At 38.6% G+C, this 14,561-nt stretch overlaps 1 protein-coding gene across 10 annotated transcripts in view; it reads left to right on the top strand.

Annotated features, from left to right (window-relative positions):
* Positions 1-14,561, top strand: part of ADAM22 (ADAM metallopeptidase domain 22) — a 233,088-nt gene that overhangs the window by 109,213 nt on the left and 109,314 nt on the right. For all 10 annotated transcript variants that reach the window (XM_055307391.1, XM_055307393.1, XM_055307392.1 and 7 more), the window contains exon 4: positions 10,087-10,153. In XM_055307391.1, coding sequence (XP_055163366.1) covers positions 10,087-10,153 — 67 coding nt within the window. The remainder of the gene's footprint in view (positions 1-10,086; positions 10,154-14,561) is intronic.

Here is a 14,561-nt window from a genome sequence, read left to right on the forward strand (position 1 = left end):
AGGTAACAGATGTAAACTAGGATAATAGGCCTGATTAAGTTAATCTTGATGGTTTGGGGAGTGTATTGCCTTGATGTGGTCCTGTGGGTTGACGGCAGGTAGATCCATCTTGCTGCAGACAGGCAGAACTAGAGCACCCACTTGACTCCATCTCATGAGGTCACAAAGATAGGGGTGGGAAACATCTCACTTTTAGCACTGGGCTCTTTATTTCTGACAGTGGAGTCTAGCTGAGGGATATGGTCTTACTCCCGTAATATGGATATGGAGAGAAAGGAGTCAAAGATGGCAAAGATTCTGATTATGCAGATGAGCAATAGGGAATTTGGGGCTAGCTCTACCTTGTTGAGTGTGACTTTCAAGCAATTAAAATTATAAAACAGAAATCTTTATTTGAACCACATCTAAGAACTATAACTTTTTAAAAATACCAAAACTTTTCATTTCTAGGGTGCTCAAAGGAAATCTAAGTAAATTTTGAAGTAAATCTGTCAATTTTCTTTTAAAAAAATTAGTCTTTGATTTGGCTTTAATGGGCAAGAACATGTTTCCCTCTGTTGATAATGTACCATAAGATTCCCTGAGGACTCCTTTTTATTGCTTTGCTGTGAGGTGTTCCCTACTATCTTTGACTTTCAGTGTGGTAATGACTCACAATGATCAAAATATACCAACATACTGTTAATAGAATTTTACTAGAATATTTGTAGACTTAATTTGGTTATACTTCTATGCCCTGGTAACCATTTTTTGTATGTCACGAGATAGCTAGGAGGTAGGTGATTTGGTAGGTGGGTTGAGGGTGGTTCCCAGGAATTTAAAACAAAAATTCTGTGATTCTAGGGCAAAACCAGGCTTGGAAACCTTTGCCTTAGTAGGAATAAGGAGTCTATAAAAAGAGGTAATAGTAATAATAGTGCCCAACTCAGCAGTCACGTAATCACATTTACTCTAAGTGCCTTGGTCCTGACATATACACTGAAAGCTCCTTGAAAATTTCCATCAGATTATGACTTCCTTAGCAGAGCATAACTAAAATAGTCTTACCTTTAGGCACAGAGTGTACAGAAAGTCCCTTATATGTGCATAAGCAAGAAGGAATTTTCATATTTATAATTTGGAAAGAAGGAAAATGAAACTTTGTTCCAAAAGGCAGATCTTAAAGTAAGTTTTTAATTGTGTTGTTTCCCTTTAGTTCAAACAAAATAAGAAATTTATTTTTAAAAAAGATTTTATTAAAAAAATAATAAATAAAATAAATAAATAAAAAAGATTTTATTTATTTATTTATTTGAGAGAGGGCAAGCCAGAGCATAAGGAGAAGCAGACTCCCCGCTGAGCAAGGAGCCTGATGCACGGCTCCATCCCAGGATCCTGAGATCATGACCTGAGCTGAAAGTAGACACATAACCCACTGAGCCACCCAGGCACCCCCAAATAAGAATTTTAAATACTAGTTATTACATATAGAGGATGTAGACAGCAGTTCTGGGGCTGATGAATGGATGATTAATTCTCACTGGTAGAAAGATGTAGGACATTTATCCATTTTCTGTATCGAAGATTCTCAGCAAAGACGTTAGTTTTCAAAAAAGATCTGGAAGGTTAATTATTGACTAGATGAGTAAGGAAAGAGAATATGAAATGTGTGTGGTGGGGGGAGAGATGCATAAAAGGGAGAGAATTAGAGGAGTGAGTTTTTTCTAAGCTTATAATTTCTTATACCTCTTATATAAGATGATGAAATTTGAATTCTTAAATCTTCCATTTTCCCAATTCTGTTCTTCTGAAAAGCTTTGAAATGAAACAAAATCTCTCATTTTCTTTTATGACTCAATGGAGCTTTTACCTATTTTACTGGATGGATTATACTCATATTTGAAACTTTTATGATTCTTTTGTGTTTGTATTATTCAAAGTCAGTTACATTGGGCTTATTTGGAGCCTGCTCCAAGGAAAACATGACGTTAATTTTGTGGACTATTAACAAATAAAAATTTTTTTTTCTTTTAAAGATTTTATTTATTCATTCATGAGGGACCTAGAAGGAGAGAGGCAGAGACACAGGCAGAGGGAGAAGCAGGCTCCATGCAGGGAGCCCTATGTGAGACTCGATCCCAGCACTCCAGGATCACGCCCTGAGCAGAAGGCAGACACGCCCAACCACTGAGCTACCCAGGCATCCCTGCGTTATTAACAATTGCTGAATGGTTAGAATAAGCAGGCATGACCAGCCTATTGCCTTAGTATATTATTTTGCACAATTCTGTGGGTTGACTGGGCAGTTCTGCTTTCTATAGTATTATCTGGGGCACTATGAAATCTGGCAGATCCAGGATGGTCTCAATCACATGGTTGGAAATTGGTGCCAGCATTGGCTGGAAATTCAGCTGGGGCTATAAGCTAGGGATTCTGGTTCTTCTCTACAAGTGTAAAGTATATTATTATGTGGTTGCTTAGGCTTATTTACAGCTTGATGGCTGGATTCAGAGATTCAAAGATGGGAGAAAAGTACATATATGAAAGTAAAAACTGGGAATCTCAGATGTTATACAGTTTCACTTATGTTCGTTGTCTTTGCTACAAGGCCAGCTCAGATTCAAGGGGGGGGGGGGGGAGAAACAGCCTCACTTGGCTGTAAGAGGAGTGACAAAGAATTTGTAGCCATCCTTTGATCACAAATTATTTATATTTCCTGCAGATGCAGTAAATTCCTCCAAACACTCTTGAAAAATCTCATTCCATTATAGTATTAGGCTCAAACTTTGGGGCTCAGGTTGTCATCATCTGAATCAGGTCCTGGTGTTTAATCTACTTTTTAGATGAAGTGACTCAGGTATAGACCCTTGAACTAGAAAAACAAGTTATTGGTTCCACACACATTTAGTTACAAAGGAAAGAACTAGGAAGTACTTAGCTTTCATTGGTCTATTGAAATTCTGATATTCAACCAAGTGTATATCACCAGTTTCCCCTGTTTTGGGGAAAGCGAATGTGTAGGTTAAGGCTCTCTTTTACTTCCTGGGAGTGGATTGCCTGTGGTTCTTGGCTGTACTCTTTGAGTCAACATTTCTTTTCCATAAGTAATGGGCCTAGGCCTTAATCTAAGTATCTCTCCGTCTGCTTCCTGAGTGTAAGAAATTTGAGTTGACTGTCCATTTTGACCCAAGCTGGTGGTTTTTCCATTGGTGGGTTCTGTGTGAATTCATTAGGATTTACCCCATTAGACAAAACCATAGCCACACATCTTTTTGGGAAAGACCCCTCCTTATTTTTTAGACTTTGAGGTAAGATGCTTGGGACACTGCCTTTAAGATTCTTTTTTTTTTTTTAAAGATTTTATTTATTCATGAGACACACACACACACACACAAACACACACAGAGAGGCAGAGACACAGGCAGAGGGAGAAGCAGGCTCCATGCAGGGAGCCCGATGTGGGACTGGATCCCGGGACTCCAGGATCACGTCCTGGGCCGAAGACAGGTGCTGAGCCACCCAGGGATCCCCTGCCTTTAAGATTCTTAAAAATTCTTTTGTGTAATTGAGGATCTGGTAGGCAGGCCCTTGAGAATCTTACAAATTCTTTTATATAGATGATACAGTCCTAGCAAAACAGCCTTAGGTCTTTCTGAGGTCTTAACAAAGGGTCTTAAAACCATATCCTTTGATTTGATCTTAACCTTGAGGTCACATTTTACTGGTAGTACCTTCAGTTAGATCTTTGTTCTAAGGCCATTTTTGAAAATCTGTTGCTGGTTCAGGTTTCTTCATCCATTTGTTTCTTGGTTTGGTGTTTTTAGTGGGAAAACCATAAATGGTGTGTCCTTCTTGGTGTATCACTTCAGGAGCATAAGATTTTGGTTTCTTCCATTACTGATGATTTGCAGTGATCACTTGGTAAAGGTGCCCCAGTTTTCTTTACTGTTTTGAATTAATATTTTGAATGTAGAAATGAATATTGGGATTTGGATGAGAGAGTTCTGCATTAGCCGTGTTGACTTTGAGATGCCTCTTTACATCCATGTAGAGACTGGTTCAGAAATGGGTCCAGGTTGGTATGTCAATAGGAAAGATGAAGTAGTCTTTGTCTGTTTCCATTTTCTCAGTAAATAAAGAATTGAGGACATCAACACAGAGTGATGATGAAGGGATACTTTGTAGAGAAAAGCTTGGGAAGGTCTTCTTACAGTAAATTGACTAGGAAAATCTAGTGGATATATAGGCAGTGCTTTGCTATAAGCAGGACCACTTGATAATTGTGCTCATAAATTCATCACATCATCTTTTGGGATGTTCTGCTCTTTGAGAACAGACTGATTATTAGAAGAGTTAAGTTCTATCATAGTTGAGGTTTGGCCAAGTGAGCATAGTGGAGAGAGCAGAGCAAGAGGACTAAGGAAGTTTAGAATGTGTGCAAGGGAGTGATTATCATGACAGAGCATGGAATATAAGCTAAATTGGGTAGGCAGGAGGGAGGGAAGGACAGTGAAAAAGTTCATGGTTTAAAACTCTCCAATAGTTCAAGTGAATGTTGTAGGGAAAGATGGATAGGAGGTGGTGAATAGGGAGGGGAGTTGAAATCCTGATGTGGGAGGGATTTCATATACATACTGGTTTAATTTTCATGTACATACTGGTTTAATACCTATTAACTTCATATTATCTCCATTTTAGAAATGAGCAAATTATGTTCAAAAAGATTAAATAACCTGACTAAGGTTACACAGCAGGTAAGTGGCAGAGTTTAGATAAGAAATCAAAATACCAGTTTTGTTTTTAAACTCCAGAATCTTTGTACTAAACCAGGTGCCTCATATTTCGTGACTGTTGTCCCCTAGACAAAGAGTAATCATTATGACTGAGAATGTTTACATTGTCTTTGTTTTGCTTACTTCAGGCTTATTATGGCATGCAAATGAAAAAAAAAGTCCTCAGAATACATTTCTGATTTTAAGTACATTTACTTACTTTCTTTGTAAAACAAGTGGCCTTTAAAATTTGATTAAAAATGATTTTCACTTTCATCTTTCAAAATTCACAGTTAGCGTGCACACATAGTATCATGGAGGAAATTCTACTTTATCAATTTACAGTAAAGTAAAATTTCTCAACATTAAGGAGATCATCCTCCATTTTCCTACACTTGAAATTATTTAAATAGATCCTATTTTAACAGTAAACAATGACGATCTAAGGAAAAGTGCTTAAGGTAATTTTGATTATCTTTACCTTAGGAGGCTTCAAGAACATTTGCTTAGGTTCTAAGTAGATGGTAGTAAAGATTTTATGCTTCAGTAGAGGAAAAGTGACATTTTAAATGGAATGTTTTTCAGCCTAATAATTAAAATAACAATACTTAACAGACTTCCACAGTACTGCAAACAAACAAAACCCAATTGCCTGGGCTGTTTTTAGTTTAAATTACATGGAGCCCTTTCCAACACTACTTGTAGGTAGAGGCTTGATTGAAATAGCTGCATAATTTCTAAGCAGAGGGTTTTCTTTGCTGTAATTACATTCATGTGGTGACTCATACTCTCTTAATTTCTAGATTTTATAATTCAAAGGAAAATATTTCCTTGAACTTTGAAAACCTGGAAGATTCAGGGGCACCTGGGTGGCTAAGTCAGTTAAGCATCTGCCTTCGGCTCACGTTATGATCCCAGGGTCCTGGGATCAAGTCCTGCATGAGGGAACGTGCTTCTCCTCACCTTCTGCCTGCCACTCCCCCTGCTTGTGTTCTCTCTCTCTCTCTCTCTCTCTCTCTCTCTCTGTCAAATAAATAAATCTTAAGAAAAAAAAAGAAAACCTGGAAAACTCAAAAGTTGTTTTTAAAAAATTATGGTTGTTATTACTACTACTACCATAACTTCTTTAAGTGATGTTATAAACTAGTTGCTTTTAATCTCACTCATGTTAGCTCCCATAATGGGAATTTACTTATGTGACGGTTGGAGAAAGGATCCCACAGATACTCAGTATCAGGGATGGGCTATTCTGGATCCCAGGACCTAAGCAGCAGAGATTTGGGGTTTTCCCTCTGGTATTCGCCACTGGCACAACTCCATTTCTCTCAAGTGTCTGCTTATTTCTGACTTTCTGCCTCTCTTTCTTTGAATGATTTCTTGTGAATTTACTTGTTCAGATTCCCAAGAGAGGGGATAATAGTTGTTCTGCTAATAAACACTCCCTGTGGATGGCAGTTTTCCTTTCTCACTTTTGGAAAGTTGAGACTGATATAAGTTCGGGAGCCAGTCCTTTGTAAACATCTGGCTGATGCCTCTCCTGTCTAGGGTATGGCTGCTGGTACCTGGGTGAGATGTGGATGCTAGAACAATGACCTGTTTTGCTTACAAGGCAGATTTTTATCATGGGGCTTCACTTTTGTTAGAAATCCTTTGAAATTTGTGAAGTACTATCTCATATCCCCATGGGAAAGAAGGGAGGGAGGGAGGGAGGGAAGGAGGAAAATAATGAAAGAAAGGACAAGAAAGACAACTGTTGGTTGGCTGCACAAAGGCTCTTCTTTCCTCCACCCTCCTTCCCCCTAACATTGTTCAGCTCTGAGTACTCATGATATTCATGCCAGGCTCTGGAGAAGGAGAACTTGATTGTTCAAAGGCAAATGTCCCAGTCAAAGGATTTGTTTTGGTGAGGTTCAGTAAGGTAATTTTGGCAAAACATACTTGAGAAGATGAATAATAGGGGCTTTCAGTGAAGAGTTTACTGATTCTTTTAAAGAAATACAGAGCACCCAGGTGGCTCAGTGGCTGAGCATCTGCCTTTGGTTCAGGTTGTGATCCCAGGATCCTGGGATAGAGTCCTGCATTGGGCTCCCTGTGGGGAGCCTGCTTCTTCCTGAGCCTATATCTCTGCCTCTATGTCTCTGTGTCTCAAATAAATAAGTAGAGAGATGATAGATGAAAGAAAGAAAGAAAGAAAGAAAGAAAGAAAGAAAGAAAGAAAGAAAGAAAGAAAGAAAGAAAGAAAAAGGAAAAGAAAAGAGAAAAAAAAGAAAGAAAAATACAGGGCTTTTCTACCTTAGGATATTTTTATCTATGTGAGATGCTTCGAATTGTAGTAACCATGTTAGGGTCATCGTGACCCTAACAAAACCAGTTAAGAGAACAGGTCGCTCACCATACTGGTGGCAGAGCAGAAAGATGAACTTTTGCCTGGTCACATATATATGCTGAGCTGCCACATGAACTAACTCTGGAACTGCCCTTGGGAAATTACTTGAATGTAATAGGTAGTAGCCCAGGAGTGTACCTCCAGGCAAGCTAGCCCCCACAGACTAAATTAAAATCTTCAAGTCACATGGCTTGCTAGATTAATTTGAGGGACAAAGGACATGGTGAGAAGCAAGAAGAAAGAAATGGGTAGGTTAGCAGACTTAGTATAGGGTACAGGTTGAATGAAGGATCAGTTCACACAGTGTTCCCAAGTTCTCCTTCTCTCTCTGCTGCATCTACCTTACCTGCTGATGATGTGATTTCAAAGACTAGAGCTGAGGTTTGGGCAAGCTCCATAGGTGGAAGGTAGTTCAAGCTAATGACACTCATTTGCTGTATCTGAGTTACACAGAGATAAGTATTCTTGGTCAGGAGGTATTCATTGCCAGTTAGCTTGATGAACAGTCATGAATTCCATTTGTGTTTTTTGGGCAAAGAAAACCTGGGGCAGAAATGGGTGTCAGCAGTGTTTATTAACCAAAGCAGTTTTACCCCTGAGTCTACATTTGCAATGTCTGGAGACATTTTTGATAGTCATGACCAATGTGTCTGTGCGATGCTATTGGCACCTAGTGGGTAGAGGCTGATAAATATGCTACAATGTATAAGATACTCCTCAAGACAAAGAATTATCTGGCCCAAAATATCAATAGTGTGGAGGTTGAGAAGCCCTGGATGTCACCAATAGGCGATTGAATTAAGACCTCATTAATAGTGTTTATGAATAGTGTATCCTGGATATTTAGTATCTTTTGTATATTTGTGATATAATGAGCATTTATTACCCAGGTGCCTCATGAATATCAAATATCATTTGGTCACCCAACCCTTTCTATCCACGTGTAACACATGTATGTGTAACACATACATGATCTTCTTAGTTATACTTTACACATCCTATGCATCCTGCCACATCTAACAAAATTTTGTTTACTAGTTACTTGTCTATATTTAAGTCATCTTAGAAGTGTTTGCATATATTTTGTGAACTTCAAATTTATTCATCTAACAGATATAGAGATTTTCAGAAGAAAAATCACATTACACTTGTCCCAGAACTTCTAACAAGGAATAAGATTTAAATGTCCTGATTGTTTAAGCCAGATTTAGTTGTGTTTTCTGCATCTTGCAGCTTTAAGCATCCTAGCTGGTTCCTCCAAAATGTCAGCAGGAAAATGTATTCCAAAGACAAGTGAAACAAGGAGTTAGACTGTGATTATAGGTTTCTTAAGTGGTAATGTAGGGATCAGATACTGTAGGAAATTGATTATGGTACTTGTGTTAATAATAACAAGTGTTTGATCACTCTGTTTACCTTTCAAGCAACTATAGGCATGGTGCTTACTGTGGAAGGCCTTTGCACTCAGATTAATAGAGAAAGAGCATGTGTGCATGAAAAGCAGGTTGGGGGCTCAGGAAGGAACAGAAGGAGGGGGAGAGAGAGAATCTTAGGCAGGCTGCACATCCAGGATGGAACCTGATGCAGGGCTCAGTCTCATGATTTTGAGATCATGACTGGAGCTGAAATCAAGAGTTGGATGCTTAACCCACTGAGCCACCCAGGTGCCCCAGAAATTCACATTTTTTTAAATGACTGGGATAATTTTGGTATGGTGACCTTCAGAGCATTGTGAAGAAGATTTTTTAATTGGCTGAGTATCTATTGACAGAGTTAGAAATTATACCTTCGAGGCACCTGGGTGGGTCAGTGAGTTAAGCATATGCCTTCAGCTCAGGTCATGATGCTGGGTCCTGGGATTGAGTCTCTGCACTGGGCATCCTGTTCTCTGGGAGCCTGCTTCTCCCTCTCCCTCTGCCTCTCTCCCATGCTCATGCTCTCTTTCTCTTTCTCTCTCTCGTTCTATACTCTCTCTCTCAAATACATAAAATCTTAAAATAAGAAATTTATAGCTTATTTTTAAATTTTTATTTAATATAAATTTTACTTAAGTTTTAGTGCTTTAAAAATCTTAACACTTTGAGACTTTCATGGAAGTTGTGTCTTGAGGAACCACCATTAAAGGGGGAATTTTTTCACATATATGGAATTAAAGGGAAGCATATTTAAGAAAATATAAACATTTTAAAATTGTATAAGAATGTCGTTAGGAGGAGATCCCTGGGTGGCTCAGCGGTTTAGTGCCTGACATTGGCTCAGGGCGTGATCCTGGCTGGAGTCCCTCATTGTGTTCCCTGCATGGAGCCTGCTTCTCCCTCTGCCTGTGTGTCTGCCACTCTCTCTGTGTCTCTCATGAATAAATAAATAAATAAATAAATAAATAAATAAATAAATAAATAAACAAACAAATAAATAAATAAATAAAATGGTTAAAAAAAAAAGAATGTCGTTAGAGATTTCAAAAGGGTTATTTAAAAATGCTCAAGGCATATTCCTTCTCATTTCTTCTACCTTCTTTTGCCCCTTTCACTGTTTTTGTGATGGAAAGGAATATTAGGTTAAAATATCACACTTTAAAAATGGTAATGTATGGTAGCAAATCAGAACTATTTGATAAAAGCTAAAGTAAAAATGGAACGAATAAGATGTCTTGCAAATAATGGTAGTTTCCTAGAACTGTTGAACTACATCAGTAGAATAAGCTCTGCTAAGCAATGGGGTGACAGGTGATTTTACCTCATATTTTTTTTGGAAGTACTAGGGTGTATGTATGTAGGACAGAGAGTGAGAGAGAAAGAGAGACAAAGACAGAGGGAGAGAGAGAAGGAGACCTAAAAATTTTTACTTTTGTTTTCAAATATGGGCTAAAGCTGTATGTACAAACTTGGCAATTTTCGAATGATTTACATTTTCAAAATCCTTTTTAATCATCATTTCTGTTTGTTACAGTGATTTGCTGTCCTCTGAATACATAGAGAGACATGTTGAACATGGAGGGAAGACAGTGGAAGTTAAAGTAAGTAAAATTTTCTCCCTCTGGGGGAAATTTCTTGAGAATTTTTAAAATATCAATTATGATTTTAGTTTACAGTGATACTTCTATTATACACTTTTGGGGTTTTTATATTTCAGATTTTTTCAAGAAACTGTATTACACTTGTGAATATAAACCTTCAGTTACCAGAAAAAGAATTCTTAGTACTGTGGGAATTGTTGGAGTTCTATTTTATGGGAGTAATGTAGTGCAAAGGGTTTTTTTAGAATATGTCACAGAAAACCATTTCTGAAATTTGCCTTTTTAAGGTTAGCTCTGAGAACCAAGAGTGAAGTCTTGGGTCCAGGGTAGGTACATGATTTGCATTCAGTTGGGAAAGACATTGTCTTGGTAAAATGGTAAATTTATTAGGTCTACGGGGAAGTCCTGGGGATTTTAAATACCTGGTGGGAGAAATCTCAGATACTGGTTCTTGTTATGTAAGCTCTGAAAAAGATGACTTGTAAATAAAAGCCTCTTCCAATTGTAGGCATAGGAATGTGTATTTTTGTCCAGTCTACTGATGATGTAACTTGAGGACATGTGAGATCGAATCCCACTCAAGGGTTTCTTTAGGCCCATGTGTGGTATGATACATTTTAGTCAAGTGTTTATTTTCTTCTGAACACTGTTCAGATTTCCTCTTCTTTATCAGAATTATAATGCCATTTATATAGATTTGCTTTCTTTTTCTGAATATAAAAAACATAAAAAATAGATTTTTCTGAATAGACTCATGTTAGTAAACTTACAAATAGAGAAAAGTGGGGAAAAATGAAAAATCACCCTTAAATTCATCACCAAGGTAAACTTTGTTTTCATTTTATTGTATTTCCTTTTAGTATTGTTTTGTCCTATGCACATATTGTAAATTTTTATATAGTTGCTGTCATATATACATGTACTATAGTATCTTGCTTTTCTTTTTTTTAATTTTTTTTTATTTATTCATGAGAGACAGAGAGAGAGGCAGAGAGAGAAGCGGGCTCCATGCAGGGAGCCCGACGTGGGACTCGATCCTGTGTCTCCAGGACCAGGACCAGGCCCTGGACTGAAGGCGGCGCTAAACCGCTGAGCCACACAGGCTGCCCAGTATCTTGCTTTTCAAGCAAGATTTCTGTATCATGCATAGGCATCTCTGATAAAGACTTAAAATCTGTTGATTTTTACATGTAAAGTAATTATAATATTTATGCCAGTCTCTCCAGAAAGTTACTCTAAACTTGTTAAGACTGACAGATTGAATGGTTGGTCAGTTTATTTCACTGCCTTACTGCAGAAAGGATGTCAGGATTCTTCCAGATATGACTTAGGAAAATGGTGCCATTTTGTTTGGACTTGGAAAAAATTAACTAGATTTAGAATCTCTGGGATTCTCTTATCTTCCCTGTTTATTTGGCTTCACTTGTCTATTTTGCATGATGCTTTTGTGAATGCACAGTGTATCTCATTCCTTTGTCAAATTAAAGAGGGAAAGAAACAGGCAGTTCATCTATTTCTATTTATGCCTGTGAGTGGCATAATGAAATGCATATGAGTGTGGAGGGCAGATCTAACAAAAAGCTATCTGCTGTTGCTACAATAATATCCCTTTTCAGGAAATTTGTATTTAATCAACAAAGCTTCTCCACTCTGAGATCATTAGGCTCCATGGGATATGTAACACCAAGAGCTCTGACATTCTGTACAGTTTTGCTGATTTTTTCCAGTCTGAGAATTGCATTGTTTTCATTGATGGTTTGCAAAACCCCCAAGCCTTTTAAACTAGGGCAATAATAAATTCAACCTTCATTCAAACCCTTCTGCCAGAAGACGTTTCTCCCTTTAAGAAAACCACTTGGATGTCACCCATCACCTCCATTTGTTTCTAGTCTATTTAAAAACCTAACTCAAAATTCTCCTCTGGGTTTTTTCCAGGAACCACATTGAAAGCTCTGAATCCTGCCCCACCAGTTCACTTAGTAGCCACTTACTTCCTGCTGGTTCCCTTGTGTCTTACCCTTTGTGCTTAGCATTTTGGGGTGTTTCTTTTTACATCGAATCTGTTCTCTTTTCCTTACTAATGACTCAGAATTTTTTCAAGGTTTTCTTTCTACTGAACGTTAGAAATCAACTAAAATTGTAGCATTTCATTTTTTTTCTTTTTTCTTCTTTCTACTATTTTTTTTCCAAAAAATTATTTTCATACCATCTGTATTAATTTGCCAAGGCCATCACAAAGTACCGTAGAGTGGCTTAAACAACAGAAATGTATTTTCTTTTTAAAACATTTATTTGAGAGAGAGAGAAAGCACGTGTTGAGGGCAGAGACAGAAGAAGAGGGATAAGCAAACTGACATTGAACAGGAAGCCCTATGCGGGCTCCATCCCAGGACCCCAGGATCATGACCTAAGCCAAAGGCAGATACGTAACCTACTGAGCCACCCAGGCGCCCCCAGAAATGTATTTCCTTAGAATTTTGGAGGCCAGAAGGCCAAGACCAAGGTCAACAGGGTTGGTTTCCTCTAAGGCTTGTGGCTGGTGTCTTCTCCCTTTGCCTTTATGTGGTTTTCCCTCTGTGTGTCTGTACTCTAATTTCTTCTTCTTCCTCCCTCCCTCCCTCCCTCCCCCTCTTCCTCCTCCTCCTCCTCTTATTCTTCTTCTGAAAAAGAGAAAGAGAGAGAGAGAGAGAGAGAGAGAGTGCACAAGCAGGGGGGGAGGGCAGAGGGAGAAGCAGACTCCCCGCTGAGTAGGGAGCCTTATGTAGGGCTCGATCTCAGGACCTTGGGATCACAACCTGAGCTGAAGGCAGAAGCCAAAGGCAGATACCCAGCCCTCTGATTTCTTCATCTTAAATAGACCATTCCTCATGTTGCGTTAGGGCCTATAGTAACAACCTCATTTTAATTTAATTATTTCTTAAAGACTATATCTTCAAATACAGTTACAATCTGAGGTAGTGAGGGGTTAGGATTTCATCATAAGAATTTCAGAGGAATAAAATTAAGCCCATAACAGCTTTCCTAAGAGTACTGTGTTTTGTTTTTAAGATTTATTTATTTATTTATTTATTTATTTATTTATTTATTTATTTATTTATTTATTTAAGAATGGAAGAATTGGGGGGGGCGAACACGAGTGGGAGGGACAGAGGGAAAGGGAAAGAGAGTTTTTTTTTAAATAAATTTATTTTTATTGGTGTTCATTTTGTCAACATACAGAATAACACCCAGTGCTCATCCCATCAAGTACCCACCTCAGTGCCCGCCACCCAGTCACCCCCACCCCCCGCCCTCCTCCCCTTCCACCACCCCTAGTTTGTTTCCCAGAGTTAGGAGTCTTTCATGTTCTGTCTCCCTTTCTGATATTTCCCACACATTTCTTCTCCCTTCCCTTATATTCCCTTTCACTATTATTCATATTCCCCAAAAGAATGAGACCATATAATGTTTGTCCTTCTCTGATTGACTTACTTCACTCAGCATAATACCCTCCAGTTCCATCCACCTTGAAGCAAATGGTGGGTATTTGTCGTTTCTAATGGCTGAGTAATATTCCATTGTATACATAGACCACAGCTTCTTTATCCATTCATCTTTCGATGGACACCAAGGCTCCTTCCACAGTTTGGCTATTGTGGACATTGCTGCTATAAACACTGGGGTGTAGGTGTCCTGGCGTTTCATTGCATCTGTATCTTTGGGGTAAATCCCCAGCAGTGCAGTTGCTGGGTCGTATGTAGGGCAGATCTATTTTTAACTCTTTGAAGAAGCTCCGCACAGTTTTCCAGAGGGGCTGCACCAGTCCACATTCCCACCAACAGTGCAAGAGGTTTCCCTTTTCTCCACATCCTCTCCAACATTTGTGATTTCCTGCCTTGTTAATTAAGCCCATAACAGCTTTCCTAAGAGTACTGTGTTTTGTTTTTAAGATTTGTTTGTTTATTTATTTATTTATGGAAGAATGGGGGGGGGAGAACACGAGTGGGAGGGACAGAGGGAAAGGGAAAGAGAGTCTTAAGCAGACTTCACCAGCCGCACTTGGGACTCTATCTGATAGCCCTGAAATAACGACCCGAGCTGAAACCAAGAGTCCAACTCTTAATAGACTGTGCCACACTGGCTCTCCTTGTGTTTTTTTTTAATTGGCTTTTCTTTTGGAAGTGAAATAAATAAAAGGTATATGAAATCATGACAAAAGTCTGTGTTTTTTATGATGATATAAAATTAAAATCAAAATCATTATGCCAGGGATGCCTGGGTGGCTCAGCAGTTGAGTATCTGCCTTTGGCTTAGGGCCTGATTCCAGGATTTGGGATTGAGTCCCACATTGGGCTCCCTGCGAGAAGCTGGCTTCTCCCTCTGCCTAGGTCTCTGCCTGCCTCTCTCTCTCTCTCTCTCTCTCTCTCTC

The sequence above is a fragment of the Nyctereutes procyonoides genome, unplaced genomic scaffold (genome assembly GCF_905146905.1).
Source record: "Nyctereutes procyonoides isolate TBG_1078 unplaced genomic scaffold, NYPRO_anot_genome, whole genome shotgun sequence".
In the NCBI taxonomy this organism is placed as follows: domain Eukaryota; kingdom Metazoa; phylum Chordata; class Mammalia; order Carnivora; family Canidae; genus Nyctereutes; species Nyctereutes procyonoides.